Source organism: Curcuma longa, chromosome 16, assembly GCF_044706935.1.
Source record: "Curcuma longa cultivar G26 ecotype Majalengka, Jawa Barat chromosome 16, ITB_CL_G26_1.1, whole genome shotgun sequence".
Lineage (NCBI taxonomy): Eukaryota > Viridiplantae > Streptophyta > Magnoliopsida > Zingiberales > Zingiberaceae > Curcuma > Curcuma longa.
Window position 1 is genome coordinate 7,522,836 of NC_133876.1, and position 26,618 is coordinate 7,549,453.

General features: G+C 37.8%; 2 protein-coding genes, 1 long non-coding RNA gene, 1 other non-coding gene and 1 pseudogene across 6 annotated transcripts; 4 read left to right on the forward strand and 1 right to left on the reverse strand.

Annotated features, from left to right (window-relative positions):
* Positions 1 to 3,546: 3,546 nt before the first annotated feature.
* On the forward strand, positions 3,547 to 9,581 carry LOC141847877 (casein kinase 1-like). 2 transcript variants are annotated; one of them, XM_074735973.1, is made up of 14 exons: positions 3,547 to 4,455; positions 4,573 to 4,613; positions 4,840 to 4,909; positions 4,982 to 5,130; positions 5,246 to 5,341; positions 7,007 to 7,077; positions 7,749 to 7,810; positions 7,902 to 7,965; positions 8,058 to 8,142; positions 8,258 to 8,384; positions 8,513 to 8,586; positions 8,666 to 8,726; positions 8,801 to 8,937; positions 9,020 to 9,581. In XM_074735973.1, exons 1-14 carry the CDS (start codon positions 4,380 to 4,382, stop codon positions 9,359 to 9,361), a joined length of 1,455 nt encoding a protein of 484 aa, XP_074592074.1. In that variant the 5' UTR covers positions 3,547 to 4,379; the 3' UTR covers positions 9,362 to 9,581. The 2 variants fall into 2 exon arrangements, with proteins under 2 accessions (XP_074592074.1, XP_074592075.1); XM_074735974.1 differs by having other exon boundaries at positions 8,804 to 8,937.
* A 1,399-nt stretch (positions 9,582 to 10,980) lies between these two features.
* TRNAW-CCA (transfer RNA tryptophan (anticodon CCA)) lies at positions 10,981 to 11,052 on the forward strand. Its single transcript has one exon. It is a non-coding gene; the product is annotated as a tRNA-Trp (tRNA).
* An 873-nt stretch (positions 11,053 to 11,925) lies between these two features.
* LOC141847878 (uncharacterized) lies at positions 11,926 to 13,187 on the forward strand. The gene is made up of 4 exons (XR_012603437.1): positions 11,926 to 12,205; positions 12,273 to 12,307; positions 12,474 to 12,579; positions 13,104 to 13,187. It is a non-coding gene; the product is annotated as an uncharacterized LOC141847878 (long non-coding RNA).
* Positions 13,188 to 15,119: 1,932 nt separating this feature from the next.
* LOC141846982 (glucan endo-1,3-beta-glucosidase-like) lies at positions 15,120 to 18,238 on the forward strand (annotated as a pseudogene).
* A 666-nt stretch (positions 18,239 to 18,904) lies between these two features.
* On the reverse strand, positions 18,905 to 22,779 carry LOC141847546 (FCS-Like Zinc finger 7-like). Of its 2 annotated transcripts, XM_074735604.1 has the most exons (3): positions 22,330 to 22,779; positions 21,318 to 21,516; positions 18,905 to 19,082 (listed from the first exon to the last, which is right to left on the reverse strand). In XM_074735604.1, exons 1-2 carry the CDS (start codon positions 22,719 to 22,721, stop codon positions 21,360 to 21,362), a joined length of 549 nt encoding a protein of 182 aa, XP_074591705.1. In that variant the 5' UTR covers positions 22,722 to 22,779; the 3' UTR covers positions 18,905 to 19,082; positions 21,318 to 21,359. The 2 variants fall into 2 exon arrangements, with proteins under 2 accessions (XP_074591705.1, XP_074591704.1); XM_074735603.1 differs by lacking the exon at positions 18,905 to 19,082 and having other exon boundaries at positions 21,083 to 21,516; positions 22,330 to 22,778.
* Positions 22,780 to 26,618: the final 3,839 nt, after the last annotated feature.

The following is a 26,618-nucleotide window of genomic DNA, read 5'->3' on the forward strand; positions in this document are numbered from 1 at the left end:
GGTATCAGAGCCTTGCAAATTAAATCTGCGTGCTATTAATTTGCTTTTGCTTTAGTCCATTCAAGATTACCTCAATCAATTTTTTTTCCTGTTCCTATTTTCGTTGTCACAATTGATTTGTGACCCGATTAGTTACTCTGGTTAGTGAATTTATTTCTAGTTCACTCTGATTCATTAGAAGTTATCTGTGCCAATGTCTAGTTCTTATTTTGGGCTAATTGATGTGGACAAATCTGAAATTTCTTGTTCTATTGGTGCTATTTTAAATGGTTCTAATTATACATTGTGATCTCAACGCATTAAAGTATTTAAATTGGGTGAAAACTCTGGCATATTATTACTGGTGATATTGTTAAACCAATTCATGATATAAATGAAAATGATGTTAAGTATGTTGAACGTCTTGAGGATTGGGATAGCAAAAATTATCAAATTATTACTTGATTTTGCAACACATCTATTTTATCGATTCATATTCAGTTTGTTGACTTTGATACTACAAAGGATATTTGGGATTTTTGACGAATCAATATAAATTTACTAGTCTATGATATTATTACCAATTGCTCACAACTCTTAATACCCTCAAGCAAGAATCAGGATAATCAGTTAATGTCTTTCTTACCATTATTCAACATATATGGAATTAGTTGACTCAAGCCAAAATTAGTGATGATCATCTCCATCTTATCCAAGTTCTTATGACTCTTTGTCCTGAATATGAATTAGTATGTGCTGCTCTGCTACATTGTGATCCACTGCCTACCTTGGATACTGCTGTTAAAGAAATTTTATTTGAGGGAACTCGTCTTTGTTTAGTCAAGCCTTATTCATCAAAAGTTGCTCTTGCCATCACTCATCCCTATTCAACATCAGGCTCCTTCTTCTACAAGAATTATCACAGCTCTGATCATACGTTTGCTAATTGTCCAACTGTTAAGTACAAATCTTGTCACAAACATGGTCATATTTTGGAAAATTATTCAATTCGCCCATCTCGCCCTAAAAGAGATTGGATAAAATCTAAGTATTCTTTGAAGTCTGGTTCTTCTGTTGTTGCTGCTAGTGCCCCCTCTAATGAGTCCTCTTATCTCTTTGTTACTATTAGTGATCTGGAAGCTATTCTTAAATAGGTGATGCCTTCCTACTCTCCACCCTCCACTGCCTTATCTGTCACTCCAAGTAATTCTTGGCTCCTTGATTTTGTTTGTTGTAATCATATGACTTCTCAATTCTCTCTATTGTCTAAACCAACTTCTACTAGTTCTCTTCCCTCTATCCAAACTGCTAATGGTAGTTTTATGTCCATTACTCATACTGGAACAACTAATACTTCTACCCTTTCTCTTCCGGATACTTATTTTGTTCCTAATTTAGCTTTAAACTCAATCTATGCTGGTCAATTGTGTAATCTTGGTCTTACTATTCTTTTCTCTCCTCTTGGTTAACAGGTCCAGGACCTTCAGACGGGTCAGATTCTTGGAATGAGACATAAGGTGGGAAGATTATTTGAGCTCACATCTCTTCACATTCCTGTACCACAAAAGATTTCTGCTTCTACAACCTTCCCCTTGATATAACAATGACACCTTCGTCTAGGACATACATTTGCTAATAAACTTCGATCTTTGATTTCTAGTGAATCATTAGGGCTGTCTAAATTTGAATATTTTGATTGTTTACACTATCAATTAGCGAAACAATCTAATAATAACTCTATTTGTGACACTTCTTTTGATTTAATTCACTCTGATATTTATGGTCATGCTCCTACTCCCATTGTAAATGGTTATCGATATTATATTTTATTTATTGATGACTATTCTAGGTTTACATGGATATATTTTCTTAAACATAGATCTGAATTGTCACAAACTTATATTAACTTTGCTAATATGATTAAGACTTAATTTTCTTCAAAATATATCTCCTTTTAAGAAACTATACGGTAAAATACCTGATTACTCAAATCTTAAAGTTTTTGGTTGTGTTTGCTTTGTCCTTCTTAATCCACATGAACACACTAAACTAGAACCTCATGTTCGTCTTTGTTATTTTCTTGAGTATGGAACAGAACACAAAGGTTATCAGTATTAGGATCCTATTTCTAGCAGACTATTGTAAAATTGATAAGAAACTTTTTTATTGGATAAGAAAATTGAGTCTTAATCATATTAGTAAAGTTAATATAAGTTTGAGAGTCTAAGACTATTCAGATTTATGTTTGAGAAAATATATCCATGTAAACATAGAATAGTCATCAATAAATAAAACATAATATCAATAGCCATTCACAATGGGAGTAGGAGCAGGACCTCAAATATCAGAGTGAATTAAATCAAAAGGAGTGTCACAAATAGAGTTATTATTATTAAAAGATAAGGTAGATTGTTTCGCTAATTGACAGTTCAAAAGACTCAAATTTAGACAACCCTAATGATCCATTAGAAATCAAGGATCGACGTTTATTAGCATATGCACGTCCTAGACGAAGATGTCATTGGTATATCAAGGGAAAGGTTGTAGAAGTATAAATCTTTTGTGGTACAGGAATGTGAAGAGATGTGAGCTCAAATAATCTTCCCACCTTGCATCCTGTTCCAAGAATCTGACCCGTCTGAAGGTCCTGGACCTGACAACCAAGAGGAGAGAAAAGAATAGTAAGACCAATATCACACAATTGACCAACAGAGACTAAGTTTAAAGCTAAATTAGAAACAAAATAAGTATTGGGAAGAGAAAGGGTAGAAGTATTAACTATTCCAGTATGAGTAATGGACATACAACTACCATTAGCAGTTTGGATAGAGGGAAGAGAACTAGTAGGAGTTAGTTTAGACAATAGAGAGAATTGAGAAGTCATATGATTACAATAAACATACTCAAGGAGCCAAGAATTACCTGGAATGATAGATAAGACAATGGAAGGTGGAGAGTAGGAAGGCATCACCTATTTAATATTTAGTAATAGAATTGTGACAATGTTCCATAATAAAATTTGTGAGTTATATTTATCAATAAAATTCTTATTAAACTTTAAAATGCTTATAAATAAATAAATAATTTTAAAATAAATAAATAAATTTATAATATTAAATTTAATAATTAATGGAATAAATTTAAAAATATAAAAATTTTAAATAATCAAACCAACTCAAATTAAAAACATGATAATATCTAAAAGAATTAAACTCAACCATCAAACTCAAACTAAAAAAAAGCTAGTATTGAACACCACTTTAGCAACATGATTAATTTATATCCCTCTTACATTTCTATTAACTCTTTTAATATTTTATATTTTAACCTTAATTTTTTTTTAAAAGATTGTTTTGCCTACCTTAATTATGAGATATTAATATTTTGCCTACCTGACATGACATTACTCATAGAAGATAAGATGGAAAGTTATAATAATAAAATTATAGAGGGTATTTTATAAAATCAGTAAAAGTTTGGAATTAAAATATTTTTTCAAGATAAATAAATTAATATTTCGCTGTTGGACTTGGGTCTATTAAACCAAGCGATTACATGTTTCCTCATCGCGGTGACTTTCGTTGAATTTTTTTCGCCTTGTTTCTCAATCCAGATCTTGGCAACCGCCAGATCCTTTCCCTTTTTTTGGACAATCGGCAATCTCAGCTCCCGGCGGAGTGGTTTTTGGTCACTCGACTCGGCGGATTCAGTCTATGACGACTTGTTCGATCAGAATCGGTGGGCGGATGGAAGCATTCATTGAATCTGTTTTCGCAGGGGGCTGTCGCTTTGCGGAGGTCGTGTGTGGTGTCTGGGTGGCGGAGCCGCGCTCCAAATCGCTATGATTTGATTTTTTAGGGCTTCTAGATCTGAGATTGAAGGACTGCGCGCTTTGATCGTGCCACTCTTCTTGGATCGAATTCGTTGCTCGTCTCTGTTGTTGGTTTTTTATTTTGGGGCGGATGAGAGTTGTCATGCTAAATTCTGGTGATTTGCGTTAGGGGATCAATAATCTAGAGATCTGTGACTTTGTTCCCCCATTTGATTGTTGTGGGGATTGCTAAATTCGGTGGGCGGATAGAAGCATTCATTGAATCTGTTTTCGCAGGGGGCTGTCGCTTTGCCGAGTTTGTGTGTGGTGTGTGAGTGGCGGAGCCGCGCTCCGAATCGCTATGATTTGAATTTTTAGGGCTTCTAGATCTGAGATTGAAGGACTGCGCGCTTTGATCGTGCCACTCTTCTTGGATCGAATTCGTTGCTCGTCTCTGTTGGTTTTTTATTTTGGGGCGGATGAGAGTTGTCATGCTAAATTCTGGTGATTTGCGTTAGGGCATTGATAATCTAGAGATCTTTGGCTTTGTTCCCCCATTTGATTGTTGCGGGTGTACCAAGACTAAATCATGGATCACGTGATCGGTGGAAAATTTAAGCTGGGGAAAAAGATCGGGAGCGGTTCTTTTGGCGAGCTCTATCATGGTATTTTGTATTTCTCCGATCTTTCGGATCAATATTGTAGTTTTGTAGTTTGAGATTTATCGACTTCTATCGTTTTCCTTTGATTTTCCCCATTTCTTCTTTGTTGGTTTGATTCAGGCGTTAACATACAAAGTGGAGAAGAAGTGGCAGTTAAGCTGGTACGTCATAGTGGTGCTACATTGTCCAAAGTGGCGTTACATTTTCGAAATATCTCCTTGTAACCTTTCATAAGATGTGTCGACTAAAATTACTTGAATTCATTTGCATTAAGTTTATTTTTTGTGTATGGTCTTGGTTCTAGTCTGGTACTTAATTTGATCTATTGATATGCTTTTAATTCTCAGTTATACCCATCTGATTTTGGCATTTGGCACTTATTATCAGGAATCTGTGAAGACCAAGCATCCTCAGCTTCATTATGAGTCAAAGGTGTATACACTTCTCCAAGGAGGAAGTAAGTAACTACGGCTCATTTATCTTCTCGGTCAATGCATAATGATGATTTAGCTATGTATTTCCAATGCAGCTGGAATCCCCCATCTGAAATGGTTTGGTGTAGAAGGAGAATACAACATCATGGTCATTGATATTCTTGGTCCTAGTCTTGAAGATTTGTTCAACTACTGTAACCGAAAGTTCTCATTGAAAACAGTATTAATGCTTGCAGATCAGTTAGTAAGTTTATAATTTCCCTTGGATTGTAGTTTACTATTTCAAAGTTTGATCTTTGATAGTTCTGAAATTATGCTCTCTTGAAGCATTGTCATAATATTTCCTTTTTTTTCGAAAGATAAACCGGGTCGAGTATATGCACTCAAAGGCTTTTCTTCATCGTGATATAAAACCAGATAATTTTCTTATGGGCCTTGGCCATAAAGCAAATCAGGTGTGTTCATAATACATCTCTAATCTGCTTCCAGAAGTTAGGATGATATGTTTTAGCTTAAGATATTTGCAATTGAATGACCTACGGAGAACAATGCTCATTATAATGCATACAGATAAAACTAAATTGTTTCTATGCTATTTTCGTGTTAAGCTTGTTATTACTAATGGTTTGCTTTGAACAAGCATTCTATGAATGGCCTAATTAGTCGTTTGGTTAGCTAGTTCTTTATCTCCTAAGCATATCTATATGGCTGGGATTTACACACAGATTTCTTGAATGCTTTTGTTCTGAATGAGAAGAGCTTCAATAACATTATCATTATAGTATAGTCATGTCAGTACATCTTTGAATAAGCATTCTATGAATGGCCTAATTAGTTGTTTGGTTAGCTAGTTCTTTCTCTCCTAATCATATTTATATGGCTGGGATTTACACACAGATTTCTTGAATGTTTTTGTTCTGAATGAAAGAGCTTCAATAACATTAACATTATAGTATAGACATGCCAGTACATCTTTGAACAAGCATTCTATGAATGACCTAATTAGCCGTGTGGTTAGCTAGTTCTTTCTCTCCTAAGCATGTCTATATGGCTGGGATTCACACACAAATTTATTGAATGTTTGTGTTCTGAATGAGAGAGCTTAAATAACATTATTATTATAGTATAGTCATGCCAGTACATTTTCTTATCATGAATAATTATATTTATGATACTATTAAAATCTGTAAATTTGCCAAGGTTGATTTAACTTTTGGACTGTCATTGTGACATTCAAGGGATGTGCCATTTTATTTTGCTTAGAACAATGGAGTCAGCAGTTTTCTTCTTGAAATTCTTCAGTTTCAAGTCATGTGATTACTTACACATGTGGATTATTGTTAATAACTTCAAGATTCAATAACTTGGTTTTCAGATGGGCCTTCTAATTGGTTTGTTTGTACCGTTGAAGTCATTTCTGCAGTGTTGTTTTTAATGTTAGTATACACATGCACTTGGCAATGTCTCTTCATCTTCTATATGTATCTAAGATTATTTTCATTTCAATTCTTACTGATGTCAATTGATAGATTGTTTATGTGTATCTGTATATGTAATCCTTTGTTAGATTTGTGGATTATCAATAGCACTCCTATTAATTCTAGGTTCTAGTCTGGATGCAAATGTACGTATACATATAAATTTATTATATGTAGCTTTTGAATCCTATGTTAGATTTTTTTATAGCTTTTGAATTCTATGTTTAATTAGTGGATTATGAAAATCACGCATATTAATTTGAGGTTCTAGTCTGGATGCAAGTGACCTGACATAACTCACTATTTCTGCACTTTGCCAAGTATAAAGCCATGCCTACAAGTTTAACCAGCCATTGCAAATGGATAGAATAAACTATTTGATCTCTCAAGTCTCAATTGTGTTTACTATCCATTTTATTAATACCCACTAGATAATAGGTTTCGTGATGTTCTATCCTCTTTCCTATTTTTGTGAGTTTATTTGTTTATTCAAGACAAGATTTGATAGCTATCTTCTGCATCTGTTGTGAGATCTTGTGAATGTTAGAAATGCAGCAACCGTGTGACTTGTCAAATATAACATGACTAGCATGACATCTCCACTCTCTGATTTGTTGATTGGTATTGCCTTTTGACTCTCAGGTTTATATTATTGATTATGGTCTCGCAAAGAAGTACAGGAGTTTCCAAACTCAAAAGCACATACCTTACAGGTAATCAAAACTAGATCTTGATATAATAATTCTGTTTTTTTTTTTACTGCATAGCACTTTTGACACATTCTTCTTTGAGGTTGATGTTCCAATAGTAACAAGTATGCAGAATCTTAGATGAGTTTGTCTTCTTTCTCTTAGTTTATAGTTTATTTCTTATAAGTTTCTTCATGCCAACACTAGCCACTGTTAGTGAGACTTTTCAGCCCCTAAAAATGCATCTGTACTATACATGCATTTTTATGAGCAACTTGACAAAAAGGGTACAGAGTGAATTAGAGGTGGAAAAATAAAATTTGAGATGTTTGTACAGTTTTTTCTGAATCAAGATTATTTGATCGATTTTTCAGGGTTTGCTGTCAGTTCTGAAAGGAAATGATTTCTTTTGGGGGTTGAGTTATAGTAATCAAACAATTGGGCATATAACACTTACGATCTTTGGTGACTAACAAGAAATGTACAAACTAAACTGAGCAGAAAATTCTGTCTTTTCATAAGCAAGTTTTGTTTTATGACTGTAAATTGACTTTTCTTTGGAATCTTTTCTTGTTTTTATTTACTCCATTCAGCCTAACGAATTTTGTTATTTTTACATCTTCCTACCATGGGTTATTGTTGAATTGTTTTATAGGCAGTGTGTTTGTGGTTTCATTTGGTGTATCCATTTACAGGGAGAATAAGAACCTTACAGGAACTGCAAGATATGCTAGTGTTAATACACATATAGGGATTGGTGAGTTTCTTGGTTCTTAAATATTAATGCTAGTATTCTGTACTTAACACTGTTCGTTTGTATTTATTAATGCATGATTGTTTACATGCAGAGCAAAGCCGAAGAGATGATATGGAATCTCTTGGTTATGTGCTTATGTATTTTTTACGAGGAAGGTTAACATCTGTCCATCTACTGTCTTTTCTTTTCATTTTTGTTTCAGTTGGATACTTAATATGATATCTCTGGTGGTTTTACTTTGCTTCAGCCTTCCTTGGCAAGGGCTTAAAGCTGGCAATAAAAAGCAAAAGTATGACAAAATAAGTGAGAAGAAAGTGCTTACCCCTGTGGAGGTAATTCAGAATCCTTCTTTTACATACTCGGGAAAATTTAGTCAGCCACTTTTATTTTTCTTTCAATTTGCATAATGATTGAGAGAGATTTTGGATTTTCTATGATGTAAACCAGGTACTTTGCAAGTCATTTCCCTCAGAATTTACATCTTATTTCCACTACTGTCGATCCTTGCGTTTTGAGGACAAGCCGGATTATTCATACTTGAGGCGGCTATTCCGTGAGCTATTTATTCGAGAAGGTCAGCAAAATTACAATTGTTGTCTATTGTTCTCCTTATTCTTTTTTGTTGAATTGGCAGTCCACTTTATACTCTGTCCGTGTTTTAATGTGTTATACAAATTTGTCTCTTGATCCATGTTGTCACAGGGCATCAATTTGATTATGTTTTTGACTGGACCATATTGAAATATCCTCAGATGGGCGCTAAACCTCGACTGCGTGTATGCATCTCAATATTCTCTTGCTATGTTCCTAGTTTTACCTTCTGTGATGACTTTTTATGGAATATTTTTATTTCAGCAAGTGAATGATAGGAGCGGAGCTATTGCCCCGTTCCCTGAAAGGCCTGAAGGAACTTCAGGTTCGATTTTTTTTTCAAAGTTTCGTTATAATCGTTGACAAAGTTTCTCCTGCTAAGTTGTTTCTGCTTATTAGCAGGACCTGTTGTTCGTGATCGATTCTCAGGTGCCATTGAAGCATTTGCTTGGATGAATGCCTCAGGCTCTGCTCATCAAGGTGAAAATTCCAAGCGCAAATCTCCTAATCATGTACTCTTATCGTCAAAGCAAGCTGTAAGTTCTATTTGTTTTCGTTTTAGGTGGAATATTTGTCAGGATGAGATATTATTGCCCATATTTTTGCTGCTAATTTCAGGTTGATCCTGAGAAGACACGTCCATCATCGCGCAATGGAAGCACTTCAAGGAGGGCTGCTGTGTCAAGCAGCAGACCCAGTTCCATCGAGCCTAGCAACGCACATAACGGCAGAACAAGTGGGATATTTTCAAGCGGCAGCCGACCATCTAGTAGTCATCAAAGAGTTCAGCAGCCTGCAGTGGATTCTAGATCATCATCCATCTCCAGATCAGCTGCTGCTGTTAGAGGTACTCGTAACGAATCTTTTCTACGCAGCTTCGACCTCCTCTCTCTCGGTACCGATAAGGCGAGAAGTGGAAGTAAACAGAAAGCAAAGCAAGCTCCTTTCCTTCTGCCATAAGGATGTGTACCTTCAAAGATTCCTTGATACAATAGTGTTCCACACCTTTTATGGTGATGCCTTTGAGCACATTGTTTCCTGCCTGATGGCACTAGTAAGCAAATTAATGCACAATGTTGGCGATCTGGGGCAATAAAGCGCCTCAGAGCCAGTGATATCGAGTTCTTATATTGTTGTTTTCAAGAGTAATTGATTAATATTAAGGAGGATATCTTTGCTATGTGTGTGATTCGTTGTATGTTTTTTGAGTTTTATTTCTAAATTCTTAAAACGGTTGGTTTTCCTTGTTGTTTAGATCTAGAGATGGTTTTATTGGATTTAAATTGTTTAACTATGACTTTGTCACGGAGGCTTTCTTTTCTCTTTTTGTTTTGTTTTGTTTTTCTTTTTGGTGCCATATATTGATTGCTTTTTTTCGATTATTGGTGGTAGGTATTAGCTGATGAAAATTTTAGAATGTTTGATGGTTGGGAAGGTGTACAAGTTAGAGCTTTGAGTAGGATTGTAAATGAGCTTACTGAAGTTAAGTTTTATGGTGTTTAAGTTTGTTTAATAAGATAATCGAGTTAAAAATGAATTAAGCTATTGAGATGGTTATTCAAGTTTAATTTGATTTTTTGTTTAAATTTGAGTTTAAGTTTGACTTAAATTTAATCTATTTAAATATTATTAAAATTTTAATTTAAATTTATTTAATTGTTTAAAAATTTTATATTTTTAAATTTGTATGATTAGTTATTAAATTTGATAATATAAAATTATATATTTATTTTAATATTTTTTAAATTTATTTATTACGTTGATAAGAGTTTTATTGATGAATATGATTTATAAATTTTATTCATTAAGAGTTTTATTGATGAATATGATTTATAAATTTTATTCATGAAGAATATTAGTATTGTTCATGAATATTAATAAGTTTTTTCTGCAAACTTATTAATAAATTGTGGAATATAGTTAAGTTGATTATGACAAGATAGATTTACTGAAGTAGGCAAGAATCAAATTTTGGTAAAGTCGAGGTAATGTCTTTTTCCATTGTGGTCAACTGCAGCTTCTCAATTTATCTTTTCATATATGGTCGTGGGGTCGACTGTTTCTTCTGTCATGGTCAATTGTAACTTTTCAATTTATCTCTTCACATATGGTCGTGGGTCCGACTGTATGGAACCACTAGAATGGTGGATTCTATTTTTTACTGAAATAGAGCTGATTGTTTAATTTTATTTATTTAATTTAATGAATTATTTAAATTTATTAATTTAATTAATTTTGTATGTTGAATGAATATAAATAATTATTTTTATTAAGTTGAATATCAAATTTACTGATGAACGTTCATTTACGGCCTAGCTTTGAGTTGTGAAGTTAATTGATGTTGATTTTGTAAAGAAAACAAACCTTGTACAATAATTTCTAATATACTTAGCTCTGTTCAATCTGGTGCGATCGATTAACTCGTCCCGCCTTGGCTGATAAGTGTAGGGTTGGGGTTTTTTTTTCTGAGATAAAATAACTCTACATGACTTTTACTGCGTCGAAAAAAAAAGTTTTAAGGGTTTGAGGAAAAAATATTTATTTCTTTATATAAGTATGGAGTACGTCATCGAATAAGTGGATCCGTGGCGCAATGGTAGCGCGTCTGACTCCAGATCAGAAGGTTGCGTGTTCGATTCACGTCGGGTTCAATTCCCCTGTTTTGGTTTTTTCCAATGGAAAAAATTAATAATTTTTATAATAATTGAAAACGTAAGTTAATGGTCAAAAGGAAGTGTGTGGGTACACACTTTCTGATTGGGGGTAAGAAATTGGTCTCATTTATGGGTCCCACCACCACGATGGTGCTAGATTGCTTGCCTTAACGAACGACAGCTGTATACATTTTTTGACCGAGCTCTAGTCCAAATTTGAAAGGAAAATGGATACCTGTGCCAATTAAATTTTTAAAAAAACTTTTGAATTAATTGAATCATAAAAATTAAACATCTAAATTAAAACAAAAATATAAAATTTTAACTAAAAAAAATGCAAAATTAGAATGAGTTGTGAGTAGCCGTCAAAGATCAAGTTAAAAAAAAAAAAGAAAAAAAATCTCCTTATCGCATCAAAAATCAAAGGAATCTTTCACATAAAACTTACTTGCTATAAAAAGAATCTTCCATAAAAAAACTTTTTCCATTTTTACAAAAAAAGGGCCAACAAATTTATATCTCTATTGTCTATTATGCCATTTTGGAGAAACGTATCTAATTGCCCACTTGATGTAGTCTAATTAGCCAAACAATTAAATTGCGAAATCGCACAGCAATTATCCACTAATTAATTAATTAGGCTAAATGGCATGCCTTCCTCATCCAAGCCAAAAAAAACCCCTGTGAAATTGATAATGATTTTACAGCAAACCTGTATTAATATCAATCTAAATGATTTAAATAAACTTAAACATATTAAACTACCAACTTACTATTGTACACCACGAGAACAAAATGTATTTATTATAAAGAGCAGGCTTTTTTATATATATATATATAAACCCTAAACCTCGTCTCCGCCATCCAAGCCCTAACCCGCCGCGATTCCTTCCTCGCGACCCCGTCTCTTCTCCTCTCGCCACCGCCCGATCCCCCTCCACGGCTCGCCATTCCTCCCCTCGCTCGAATCTCCTCCTCCACGGCTCGCGACCTCTTCCTCCAAACCCTAACCCGCGATTCTCCCTTCGCCGCCCGCGATCCCCTGCCCGTCGGCCCTGCTCTCTTCCCCTCGGCACCGCCGCCGATCTGATCGCCCTGCTCTCTTCTCCCCTCGCGCCCGCTTGCACTGCTCGCGGACCGCCGCCGATCTGTAAGTAATATTGAAAATGTGTCTTCCTTTGCTCTTGATCATTCAATTTACATTGTATTTTTTGTAGGAATGCAAGGAACTGACATCACAGACTCGATGGAGGTTTGTATTTGATATTTTCATGTTATTAACAATTTAAAACTATTTTACCTTTTAAACCAGATGGATTCCATGTGAGGCTTATTTTATTGCTATGTAGGACTTATGATATGTTTGCGTTTGATGTTTTGTCAGCAATTTATTCTTAAATGGTTGTCAATTTATGCAGCAAGGCTATATCCATATTTGAGGATGATGAACGTTTCAGTGCTGTTGAGCGTCCAAGAGAGCGTGAGGATCTATTTGAAAGTTTTTTAGTGGAGCTTCAAAAGAAGGTTGGAAATTTGTTTTAGTGCCACAAGTACGGATTTCTACTTGAAACTATACCAATTCATTTCTTGTATCTGATTCCACGTGTTCATTCTTTCTCCTGAAATAACTAGTCAATTGCTTGTCTTGTCCCTGAAATGACTTTCTGTTGCCCTATTTGCTTCATGATTATGACTGTGACATTATGATAATGCATTACTTAATACCTTAGTGGGACTAGAATTTATTGGGAATCTACCTATAAATATGAGGAATTTGGGATGTAAATTGTTTGTTATTGCAATTAGAGCACCTAATTATAGCAAGGGGTATACTATGAATGATTTATTGGTGGTAGCAAAAATATTGGTGCAGCACGATGAAACATTAGGGGTTTTTTTCTCTGAGTGTTGGTACTGTCTTTGCTAGTTTAGAATCTCATTTACATGCATTTATGATGGCCTTGTTACTTCTCTTTGATGTTTTAGTTTTGAAAAGTTTAGCAAAATGCTCCTTTGCAATAATTACTTTGCTATACATCTTGTTGTAGGAAAGGATAAAGGCTGCTGAGGAGCATAAAAGAAATATAATGGAATACAGAGCATTTCTTGAATCCTGTGACTTTATAAAGGCATTACTCAACTTGATCATAGTAGTAGAGTCAATTGTTTCACTTAAGTGTATTTTGATTTTGTTTTGTCATTGTACTTTAGGCAAACAGCTAGCGGAGAAAAGTCCAAGACCGTCTAGAGGATGACGAAAGATGCTCTCGACTAGAAAAGCTTGATCGGTTGGAAAATTTTTAGGTTAGTTAGTCATTTTCAATTACAAACACTTATATAATCATTGTTGTATCCTACTGATATGGTAGACATAGATATACTATCGAGATATACAAGAAACACCACGAAGAGGAGCCATGCTTTCTTAGTAGCACTAAATATATATAAAAATAATTTATAAATATATATTTTAAAAAAAATAATAATAATAATATTAAAAGTACTTATATGATTCTTGTCGGAGCTTCAAGCGGATCCTCCGCCTGATGAACCTGAAGCGCACCTTGGCTCCTGTTTTTTGTTAATCTCTCACATCTTTCAATGGCGGAATAACGACGACGAGCTGCACTACTACTTTGCTTTCAGAATTGCTTTAAATCAAAAGCAGCAGGCGAGGGGTCAGCATGTGGTTGCTGTGGCTGCCCTGCAGGCAGCGGTTCAACAGGCTGTGGAGACTCTGCAGGCGGTGGATCAGCAGGTGGCGGTCCTGCAGATGGCGGATGTGGGGGCTCAGCAGGCGGAGGTTTTGCAGGCGGCGGCTCAGGCGAGGGCGCATGCGATGGCTAATATGCAGGCGGCGGCTCAGCAGGCGACGGTGGCCCTACAGGCGGCGGGTCAACAGGAGTCGTTGTCTGTGGCTTAGCAGGTGGGGGCTCTGCAGGCGGGTCAGTAGGCGATGACTTTGCAGGTAGGGGGTAAACAAGCGGCGGCGTAGGCGGCGAGTTAGCAACCTGCGCTGTCACCTGTTGACCCCCTACCTGCAGAGCCGGCGCCTGCTGACCCGCCTGCAGAGCCCCCGCCGGCTCCTGCTGACCCGCCGCCTGCAGGGTCGTTGTCGCTTGTTGAGTCGCCGCTTGCAGATTAGCCATCGCCTGCGCTCTTGCCTGAGTCGTTGCCTGCAGGGCCTTCGCCTGCTGAGCCTTTGCATCCGCCGCCTGCAAGGCTGCCACCTACTAATTTGCTGCTTGTAAGGCCTCCACAGCCTGCTGAACCGCCGCCACAGCAATTGCATGCTGACCCCTCGCTTGCTGCTCTTGGTTTACAGCAATTTTGAAAGCAAGGTAGTAGTGCAACTCGTCGTCGTCATTCCGCCATTGAAAGATGTGAGAGATTAACAGAGGACAGGAGCCAAGGTGTGCTTTGTGTTCATCAGGCGGAGGATTCCCTTGAGCCTCCGACAAGAATCATGTAAATACTTTTAATATTATTATTATTTTTAAAATATATATTTATAAATTATTTTTATATATAGTTAGTGCTACTAAAAAAGCTTGGCTCCTCTTCGTGGTGTTTCTCATATATCTCAGTGCTATAGCTACGTCTACTCTATTAATAGGCTGCAATAATGATTATACAATTGTTTGCGGTGATGCTGCGTTTGCTCTTTTTTACTGTTTTGCAATTTATTTTTCAGTAAAAGTTCTTTTTGTTAGAAAAAAAGTACTTTATTTATTTCAGTACTTAGTGTCGATAGAAAAAACACTTTATTTTCTGTGGAGACGTGATATTTTTTTTTGTGATTTTTTCTATATATATATATATCTGCTTAATTACTATTGTGTATCTTTCAGTCATTTAAAAATGTTCTTAATATTATAAAATTCAGAATGCAACAGTACCTGATGATATATACATATCCACTGTTACAAGTACTTCAGATTGAAAGTTATGCTGTCTAGAAATTTGGAGACGGAAAACGCGAAAACGGCAATAGTTGAAGTTTCCAGATTTTGGAAACGTTGAAGCTCTTCTTCCTCTTCCTTGCTATGGTCTTGGCTGTGCAGATGGGATCTTCGATCGAATGCCTCCAATGCCGCCACTGCTGGGCCCACATCGTCCTCCTTTCCCTCGGCCACCTCGTCTTCTACGTCGCCGTCGCACAGATCCTCCGTTGCTTCAACGGAGTACCAGCGGCGGTGCCACAAGCTGACCCTTGCCCTCGCGATCGATCGCCTCAAGCTCGTCAAGCTGCGATTCGCCGCCTCTACATTCGTCGGAGGCGAACCCCCTCGGCTTCTGCCGGAGGACTTCGAGATCCACTATTAGGAGCCGTTGGAAATTGCCATTTCTTGTAAGTTTTCACGGATGGAAACGTTTCCCAGCGTTTCAGAAACGGGGACGGTAGGGTAAACGTCGTTTTCAAACACCAGAGATTGAAAGTAATCTACTATCAAATAAAGAAAAGTAAACAAGAATTTCTTTCAATGGCTTTATGTAATATAGCTGCTAGCGTTATGTATCAACCATTTACTTGAGCAAGAAAATATTAAAAGAAGAGAAAGGATTAATAATTCTACATCGATGATCTACAATCAGTGGCAGAGGAGGGAGCGATGTATTAGTTAGCAGCGTTAGAATGAATTGATGTGTTTTAAAAACTCAATAGATTATAGGAATCTCAAAAAATAACTGATACGGTCTTACCTGAAATTTAATAGAAGAGAAAGGATTAATAATTAAAAACCCAATAGATTATAGGAATCTCAAAAAATAACTGATACGGTCTTACTTGAAATTTAATAGAAGAGAAAGGATTAATAATTCTACATCGATCTATGATCAATGGCGGAGGGAGCGATATATTAGATAGCAACGTTAGAATGAATTGATGTGTTTTAAAAACGGTAAATTGGAGAAAACTCCCCAATCACAAATTGGACTTTGCATGCACTCCCCACCCAATATTTTCTTTGCATGCACTCCCCAAACCTTTGTTTCAACTCCTAATTCATGAATTTACAAATCTACCCCCTCCTTCTCTCCACTCTCCTCTTCTCCCCCGAAGGGATTGCCCAAATAATTTGAGGGTCGATTAACATTTTTAATAAGTTGAGGGTCGATTAACATTTTTAATAAGTTTGAGGACCAAAATGAAATTTCCCTAATTGCATGCTGATGCTGCCACTTAAGAGTGCACTTCGTCTTCTTCCTTCGCTCTGCTCACTCTGCTCTCTCCGTCGCTTTCTCCATCCCTAATCCTTGCAATCTGAGGAAGAAATCAAACTACACTCTGGTGGTGAGTTCTCCTCATTCTTCAAATCTGCTATTTTTTCTTCCTTTATCTGGATTATTCATCTCATTTCATGCTCTGTTTCAGGTCATGGAGCTTCTTCCATTTTGTTCCATCTTGTTGTTCTCCTTCCTCGCCTCCTCTGTTTCCGGTACGGCGAGAAAAATCACCTTTTTCTGAGCTCGAAATTAGCTTTCTTTCATTTAATGGCGGTTTATTTGGTTGCAGAAGCTGAAAACGTCGGTGTCAACTACGGCAGGGTGGCCAACAACCTGCCTCCGACGACCAAAGTGGTGGAGCTGCTGAAATCCAACGGCATTGGCCACGTCAAGCTATACGACGCTGACCCGTCCGTCCTACGCGCCCTCGTCGGCTCCGGCATCAAGGTGGTAGTCACCATGCCCAACGAGCTCCTCGCCTCCGTCGTCGCCCGTCTGGGCTTCGCTCTGCAATGGGTGCAGCGCAACGTCGCCGCCTACTACCCCTCCACCCAGATCCACTCCATCGCCGTCGGGAATGAGGTTTTCGTCTTCCCCCGCAACATCACCAACTTCCTCGTCCCGACGATGCAGAACGTCCACACCGCGCTCGCCCACCTCCATCTCGACGCCGACGTCAAGATCTCGTCCCCCATCACCCTCACGGCGCTCCAAAACTCCTACCCCTCCTCCTCTGGCAGCTTCCGGCCAGAGCTAGTAGAGACGGTGATCTGGCCGATGCTAGAGTTTCTGCGACAGACCGGCTCGTATCTCATGATCAATGCCTACCCTTTCTTCGCCTACGAAGCGAATTCCGATGTCATTTCCCTTGATTACGCCCTGTTCCGTCCTAATTCCGGAGTCGTCGACGCCGGTAACGGACTCAAGTATTACAGCCTCTTCGACGCCCAAATCGACGCGGTGTTCGCGGCGATGTCGGCGCTCAAGTACGACGACATCAAGATCGTGGCGTCGGAGACGGGGTGGCCGTCGAAGGGCGAGGCAGGCATCGATGGATAGGCAGCGACTGTAGGGTACAGAAAATCGTCTGACCGGTCATGATGCGGCAGCACCGTCATCAACTGAGGCATCTGATACCAATGCTGCTCTAACGGTGACGGCAGCGGTGGTGGCTGATAGTCGATGGCATAATCCTGGACCTCAGTGTGCGTCATCAACTGTCGATCATCCTGCAGCGGCGCCGAAGCAATCGGAAGCAACTCCGACATCGGCTGAGGCATCTGTGGAAATGACTCTGCCTGAGGCATCGATGGATAAGCGACAACTGTAGGATACAGAAAATCGTCCAACTGCTCATGATGTGGCTGCGCCGTCATCGTCGTCAATTGAGGCATCTGATACCAATGTTGCTCTAGCGGCGGTGGCTGATAGCCGGCGGCGTAAATCTGGGCCTCTGCCTCCTGGATGTCGCGGTCGATCTGAGCGAGGTGCTGCTGCAGTAGATAAATATAACCAACGCATCCAAGAACAGGGTCACGGATGCGAGCCTCCGCCTCGAACGTCAGCGACTCCGCCGCCATCATGCGTTGTTCGACCGGCAAGCTCTCTAGAATCTTCCCGACGTTGCTGCACCCGTAGACACGATGGACGTAGTCGAAAGACGGGCTGGTCGCCGGAAAATACGGCGCGAATATGCAATTCGACGGACATTTGCGACGCATGTGATTGCACGCCGCACAACCCGCCGCAGATGCCGTCGCCTCCTTCTGTTGGTCCATGACCATCAGAAGCGAAGAGAACAGAGGCGGTAAAGAGGAGAGGGTGAGTGGCTGGAGGGACCTCCCTTGTGTGGCGTTGGACAGGAAAGAGTGGTCGGCAGGCTGGCGATCAGCACAACAAAGGAAGGAAGAGAGGTGCGGCCGCGTACAATGGAAACCTAATCCGGCGACCGTGAGGTGGGAGCCCAGCATTGGATGCGAACCTCTACACTTCCAAGGAAAGGAAGAAGAAGAAGAGGAGGTGGAGGTGAGAGCAGCAGGAGGCGACAAGGAGAGCGAAGGGGAAAAGACAGTCATTGATCGAGGAAAATATTTTCAAGAGAAGGAAAAGATAGCAGGAGGTGGAGGGTAAATTTGTAAATTTATGTATTGAGGGAGTTGAAACAAAAGATTGTGGAGATTGGGGAGTGCATGCAAAGAAATTCATGAGTGGGGACTGACCACAAAGATAAGTTTTCTATTGGGTATTTTAAAGCAAGTCTCCCTTTTAAAAACCCAATAGATTATAGGAATCACAAAAAAATAATTGATAAGGTCTTACCTGAAATTTAATTAAAATCGATATCAACTAAAATTATATTCATTGATGGATGGATATAGGATGACGATCAATAATAATATGATCATTGGTTGTGAACGTTGCCAAATCCACATCACACACACACACACACACACACACACACACACACACACACACACACATATATATATATATATATATATATATATATATATATATATATATACATATAGAACTGATCTGCTAGGCGCTGTTTATTGGGCGTCCCGTGGGCGACATTGACGTGGTTTCCACATGGCTGGGACCGTCCCGTGATCGGATGTGAAATTTCAAAATGCTAACGACAATATTTTCTAATCAAAGACATGATATAACATGAGCAAAAAAAAATGATAGTCCTCTTGCAAACAAGTATTATCCTATCGGAATCACTCGGAGCGCATCCCACTGAAACTCTTCCCAGTTCCTCCTCATACGCCAGGAAGCCACACAAAAGCAGCCTGAATAACACAAATGAGCATTGATCAGATATCGTAGCTGTTTCATTTCATGAAGGAACCAACTGTCCAACATTACAAGGTCTCGGAAGGAGTATGTCTTGGTTCAGAAGATGGACATAATAATTATGCTAAAATTGATAAACATTAGCACATTGAGGAAAAAAATAAAGTATATCACACCAATAACTCAAATAGAACAATTCAAATATAATTTCAAGTTCAACACACCATTTACAATAACTTAAATAAAATAACTTAGATAAAGAATTACTAATTTACAAGTTTCCTGTAAAAAAAATAAATGACAAATCAGAAAAGAATTACTAGAATTCTATACATATCCTAACATCATATATTTGCTATATCATGCATCTTAATGAAAGATCCTAGTCTTACTAAGATAAAATGGGATACTAAATGAATCAAGTTGTTCCAAAAAATAGCTAAGTTGTTCAAACGAGCACCAGCAGACTTCTCAGTTAGTCAAATTAAGTTAATTAGAGTCGAATGTGAGGCAAAAGGGCACCAATCCAAAGAAAATTCTAGATAGCATAATTAAGAATGATTTAGAGATTGGAAAATTAATAGTGATATAACCTTTTAGAATCCAAAAGTAAAATGAAATCATGGAGCTAACTCTGACAGACAGATGAAAAATATAACGGTTGATTGATTGTTATTGACACGTAAAATCATGTTAGTGTGACCAACAACTTCACATGTCTATTTGGTTTCAAACTACAAATAAGGCCAAATTTTTTGTTGCCAATGGCAAGATAATTACACATATCCTCAAAAAGATCTAATTCACAAATTTTTTGTGACCAACAACTTCACATGTCTATTTGCCATATACTCCACTAATTATCTGATCAAAATCTCATTATTTGCTGCTAAAAATGCCATTGCACTAGCCAACCAACACTGAGATGGTAGCACCTAGTAAAGGTAGTAGATGTTGGAGACTTCGCTAAAGGAGAAATCAACATCGAGAAATGACACCAATGGTGATAGAGGTTTTACAAGAGGAATAATTAGCAGTGGAAGATAAAACCAACAATAAAGTAAGGCATAAATCAAACTCAAGCTATTCCTTCCAAAAAGACTCAAACACCTTGATTCAAGCGGCGCGAGCAGTACAAGTGGCGAGCAGATCGGTGGCGGTCCGTGAGCAGTGCAAGCGGCGCGAGACGAGCAAGGGCGAGAAGATCGGCGGCGGTCCGCGAGCAGTGCAAGCAAGCAGCGCGAGGCGAGCACGGGCAAGCAGATCGACGGCGGTCCGCGAGCAGTGCAAGCGGGCACGAGGGGAGAAGAGAGCAGGGCGACCAGATCGGCGGCAGTGCCGAGGGGAAGAGAGCAGGGCGGAGAATCGCGAGTTAGGATTTGGAGGAAGAGGTCACGAGCCGTGGAGGAGGAGGATTCGAGCGAGGGGAGGAATGGCGAGCCGTGGAGGACGACGAGCCAGGGGATTGCGGGCGGTGGCGAGAGGAGAAGAGAGCAGCGTCGCGAGGAAGGAATCGTAGCGGGTTAGGGCTTGGAGGAAGGAATCGGGTTTGGAGGAAGAAGCGTGGAGACGAGATTTTGCTTTTCTTTCCACGCGAGCATGGTCGGTCCCAACCACATGGAAGCCACGTCGATGTCGCCCACGGGACACCCAACAAATGGCGCTATATATATATATATATATATATATATATATATATATATATATATATATCAACACTTTGTTTCCTAAATATCCTTTCAAGAAACAAGTCAAGAATTTGAACCATCAACTCAACTGTGATCAGTAGCTACAATTCCTTAAACAGTCATCCACAGATCTCTAGAAAAAGTTTGGAATTAAGATCAAATCTCAGCCAAGAACTTTTGGCAGCAGCCTTCACAAAGTGCTTGCAAGAATCACAAGGACAAAGTATGATTCATAAGTTGTGGGCTGCGCAAGAGAGAGCATAAAGGAGGCTGATAAATTATGGTGCAGCAACTCTTCTTCACACAAGGATCAAAAACATAGAAAAGTTTGCCATTACTTTGCATCTATGATCACAGAACATATTCTTCTGGAAAGATGAACCACTTTTTTTTCCCTTTGTTTTCTAACTCTCCCATAACAAAAGGAAAAGATGGTTCTCAAAGCACAATAATTAGCATAAGGTTCACATAGCGTGTTCTGTTCTGTTGACTGAAAATAATGCTGGAAAGGCCATAGAATAATCCAGCTACATCTACGTTTACCTTGTATTGTAGGATTTACGACACATTAGCTGCCATTGGAAGCTAGGCAGCAGCAACAGATTCACCGGTGTCAGATTTCTCGGTCGCGTTGGATGATTGAACAGCATCCTTCATGGAGGTTAAAGAGCATTTCTCCTTGATCTCAACTTGGTTGATGTGTTGTTGCCTGCACTCGAGGCTACAGAAGGCAGTATCACCCCTGTGAAGAATGACATGTAGCAGTAAGTAATTGTAAATAACATTTTTCTAGTTAAGCTCAAAGCATAAAATAAAAAAATCCAGCATTAGTGACAGAATTCATGGAAGTTGAACAGAAGGACAAGTTGCCAAACAGATATTGATGAATACTTTCCACATTCAACTGTTTCATTGAAGTAATCAAATAAAAAGAAAAGATTAGGATCCAAGAAAGATATAAACAAGATAATTTAGAAGCTCTTCCAATATAGATTTTATATACATGCTGATCATATGTATGTATGTATGTATGAATGTAAAAATGACTTCAAACTAGCAACATCAACTAAATTTTTTTTTCCTTTTCAGCAAACAATTCTGTCTGAACAATTTAAGCACATAAAGTGAAAAGATTAACACGAAATGATTAAGACAATGTCTCTCATAGTTCACAGTATTTTTCCGAGTCTGCACAAAGATTTACAGTTTGCCAATTACTGATTTGTGACATGATCTAGCTGCTATAAATTGACGAAGATAGCTGAGCAATGATGCAATAGGAGATGGCCTTGACAAGCAGTTGAAGTCTTCAACAATTTGCTTGAACAATTCAAGAACTTGAATATCTACATGCTTTCATTCATTAGAAAAGGGAGAAGAAGAGACAAGCAGGTTTGTGTAAGATCAGTTAGTACATATCTGCACTAAATCATCTCCATGATTTCCTATAGAGCAGAATCGAACAATGGCAAGGAGGGAATAAAATCAAAAATAGCAGAAAAATAAGAACAAGAGATGATGAGGCATCCAAATAAGCGAACCCTAAAAATCCTACCTATACATGAAGGTGTCGCGTCCGGGGCCGAGGCGGCGCTTGCAGAGGCCGCAAGACATCAAAAAGGGCGCGGTCTCCGTCACCACGAAGCCTCCGGAGCTTCTCCGCCTCCCTCGTCCTCCGACGCCGCTGCCAGGGGGAACCACTCCGCCAGAGGGGTATCCGACCTCGATCCAGTTGCCACTTACAAGCTCCCCTCCGACGAGGAACTTCCACGGAGCTCCCGCCGCAGGATCCGCGTCCACAGCTCGGCGCTGGGTGCGGTGCTCCTGGAGGAGGCGGCGGCTCTGGCTGTCACCGGCCGCAGGACGCGGGGCCTCGCCCTCTTCGGAGAACTCCGTCATGCTGGTGGTACGCCGCATGGGCGGCCGCGGGCGCTTCCTTACCAGCATCGTCCTCCCCCTCGAGCGTCCTCCTCCCTCGCCCGTTCTTTCGCTCTTTAGCTCGAGTAGCGAGGGAGGCCAATAATATAGAACAGGGAAAGCGAAACGTGACCGGAGAAAGGGCGGTGAGGTGACCGCGGAGATTGAGAGTGGGAGAGTGGTTAATTTCACTTACCCCCTATCTTTATCTTAAATTTCTAATCCCCTCGAGTAATTTAACAATATTAATGATTAATAAACGACATTGTTAAGGTTAAAATTATGATAAAATTAGAATTTTCAAAATTCACTTAATTTGACTCCATAATTTAAGGTCATAAAAATGAAAAGTGTCTAGTAATTTTTTAAAGAAATTGTTAAATTTCATTTCTATTCTAGTGTGAATTGAGAGGAAAAAATTAATATCATTTATTTGTTCTTCTTTAATAGATGTAATAAATGAACTACTTCAATTTTCAGCTATTCTAATCAAGAGAAATCAGACCACAAAAATATTATAAAAAAAAGACTTTTATTTTAAAAAGGATCATTTTATAAAAACATTCCAAAAATATTTTTCAAACTCGATACCTTCTCCTCTATGTGGTCCTCGGGATCTCTAAACACTCGTAACATCTATTCTTTAAATCATTGTCAGTCGACTTCTTTAATAATAGTCTTTTAAAAAGCTAATTTGCATAATACGGAGCATCTGTTTTATTTTTGCCATGACTCGACACTTGGTAGGGTGTCACAAACTTACATGATCACGGAGCTCTCTCTTTTAAGCATTCTTTCTGTTTTTCTTCTTCTAATTTTGAAAACATCATTTCATGTCTTCCACTACTCCAAGTAAGAGCTATCAAACGAACTAACTCGTCCCCAGGGCAATGGTACAACGGTAGGACATCCGGATTGTAACTCAGGGACCCACGGTTCAATCCCTAGCTACGGCGTATTTGCAGGAATTTTCTTCCAAATGGGGAACGCAATCAAAGGATGTTGGACATCTGGATTGACCGCCGTATGCGCTTCCCGATTTACCTTGATGGTCGGTGGAAAACTTCCGTGGGACCGAGCCGACCACCCCCAGAGATGTGGCTACTGGGATTATCATTTTTTTTTATCAAACGAACTAACTCACGATGACACAGGCCAATCCATTAAAAATCCAACATCTGACAGGTAGAGCAAGTCAACCCACCATTTCGACGGATTACAAAATCTTCAACACAACACAATTCAAAGTGGATTGCGAATTAAACGGACCAGCCCACGAGCCTAAAAAAATAAAACAAATAAAAAAACTTATTTACTTGGAATTCTTATTTTTTATAATTTAATTTTGTGACTTACAATGATAGATTCGTAAAGAATATAAATATATATAACTAAATATATTTAATCAAGACTTCATTTAACCAACAGAGCATATTTAATAAAAAAAAAATGATCTGAAACTTCACCAAGACTTTACCACAACAACAAAAAATCACCAAGACTTCACAACAACAAAAAATTCCACACCACATACATCAAGTATCATTTACATAACCAAACCATTCAATAAAGTCTATTAAACTAATCAAATAATATAATATGTTTTAAAATTCATCAATCAGGACATCATTCATATCAAATTCTTCTAATTCTCCTCCATCTCCTTTCTTTTCATCAATATCCTCTTTTAGAGTATTTGATCCTTACTTGGACAATGTTGTTTTGATACTTACATTGTCTTCATTACCTTTATCTACATATAAAAAACACAAAGATGGAGATAGTTAAAAATAAAATCACAATAAACTAATATATCAACTAAGTCAATAACACTAAAATAAACAAAATTACCAATAGCATAACTATGTAACCAATTACGGGTGCAAATAAGAGCTTGCACTTTTTCATAAAGTGTGCAACTTCTATACTTAGTAAGCACACAAGTACAAATGGAAAAAGTTAATTCTGATGCAACAGTAGTTATAGGAATAGCTAAAACATCACAAGCTATTAGTGCAAGGGTTGGATACCGATGCTTTTGATTCTTTCAATTGCTCTAAAACATCCAAATCTTGATAATATGTGAATTCAAGTTTTGGCTCCTCTAAATAGAGATCCAATTGAAATTTTTCAGCACTTGTAATTATTTGGCTCTCATATGCCATCATTTCCTATATTAACTAGAATCGTAATAATAAAAAATATAAACCAATTAGAGAATATAAAAAATATATATTAAAGTACTTACATCAAAGATTCTTTTGTTCTTTCCTTTCAGATGTGTATGTGTGGTAGAAGAAGAATGTGATTGTAAAGAACTTGTATTGTTAGTATTAAAATACTAGTCAAAAAGCTTATACAATTTTGTCTTCACAAGTTCCATCTTCTTTCGGCATTTAAAAAAAAAAAACCTTTCAACCTTTGAATAAAAAACTCCAACATTGAAAACTTTATTTGTGGGTCAACAATAGCCCCAAATGCAAGCACCATGCTATATTGAATCCAATATTTATCAAACTTCTCCATCATTCTTTTCCACATACAACTTATCACTTCGTCTTCATTCGATAAATTTTCCCTTAATAGAACTTCAATATTCTAAACTTACATAAAATACAGATTTGATGTAGGATAAGAAGAACCAGAGATCAAATTAGTAGTGTCATAAAATGACTCTAGAAACTAACAAATTTTCTCTCCTCTTTTTCACTCTTCACTTGAAAAATAATATTTATAATTCTTGTCATTGAATTGAAGAAAAGCAAAAGCTTTTTTATATTTGATAGCACTATCCAACATTAAATATGTTGAATTCCAACGAGTAGACACATCAAATCGTAAGCCAATACTGGTATCAATGTTACCAACTGCTTGTACACATTCTCCAAACTTCTTCATCTTAGTCTCTAAACCTTTAACATACTTGACCGACTCTCTAATTTTATTCAAAGCTACAACAACAACTTTCAAACCTTCTTGAACAGTGAGATTCAATATATGAGCAGAACAACGAACATAAAAAAATTCATCATCACAAAGCTATCATACAAAGAGAATTGCTCTTTCAAATGAGTTTGCATGTTGTCATTACTAGATGCATTATCCAATGTCAAAGAGAAAACTTTTTTTCTCAATCCCCCATTCTTTCAAAAATTCAAATAATTTTGCAGCTAATTCAACTCCTGAGTGTGGAAAGGGCATATGAGAAAAATTAAGTATTTTACTGTTCAATTTTCAATCATTATCAACAAAATGTGCAGTCAAGCAAATGTAACCATCACTAATGCATGCCGTCCACAAATATGAAGTTAAACAAACTCTATTCTATATAGTAACCAAAACATACTTGAGTTGCTCTTTCTCCCTCAAGTAGATTCAATTAATATCAGAAACAAAAGTATTTCTGAAAATACAAGCAACATCAGCATTTTTTTTCTACATTTGTAATTCACATGGATTTTTGCCCCTTTTCTGCCCACATCCTGCACTGGATGATCTGTATGTCGAGCATGACATTAGCAAGACACAAACTATCGTGCTTGTTGTTTCCTTCTTATTCACTGTTTGCTTGATGCCTCTTTGTTGATTCGAGTGTGATCATTTTGTAGAAAGGTATCCTTGTCTCTTGATATCAATAAACACCGACACTCCCATGTCACGATCGTTTGCATTAGAAGAAAAATCGATCGAGGATTCTTGATGTTTTGTATTGTGGTTCTTGCTTTTGCATAAAGTTCTTTGAAAGTGAAATATGATGTCTGATGATTCAGCCTCAGTTTAAAGTCATCTTGTTCTCTTAATGTTTTATTTGAAAGTGTCTTGATGTTGTTTTCAAAAATATGTTCTTACATATGAAAGTTAAACAGAAAAGTTAGATTGATCTGAATTTTTAATTTATAGGAATTTGTATTCGTATAAACTATGTAA

Coding starts and splice junctions, on each gene's coding strand:
- LOC141847877 (XM_074735973.1), top strand. CDS start 4,380: ATGGATCACGTGATCGGTGGAAAATTTAAGCTGGGGAAAAAGATCGGG. Junction 7,966..8,057: donor ATGTATTTTTTACGAGGAAG/GTTAACATCTGT, acceptor ACTTTGCTTCAG/CCTTCCTTGGCAAGGGCTTA. Junction 8,385..8,512: donor TGAGCTATTTATTCGAGAAG/GTCAGCAAAATT, acceptor ATGTTGTCACAG/GGCATCAATTTGATTATGTT.
- LOC141847546 (XM_074735604.1), bottom strand. CDS start 22,721: ATGCTGGTAAGGAAGCGCCCGCGGCCGCCCATGCGGCGTACCACCAGC. Junction 21,517..22,329: donor CGCGACACCTTCATGTATAG/GTAGGATTTTTA, acceptor CATTCTTCACAG/GGGTGATACTGCCTTCTGTA.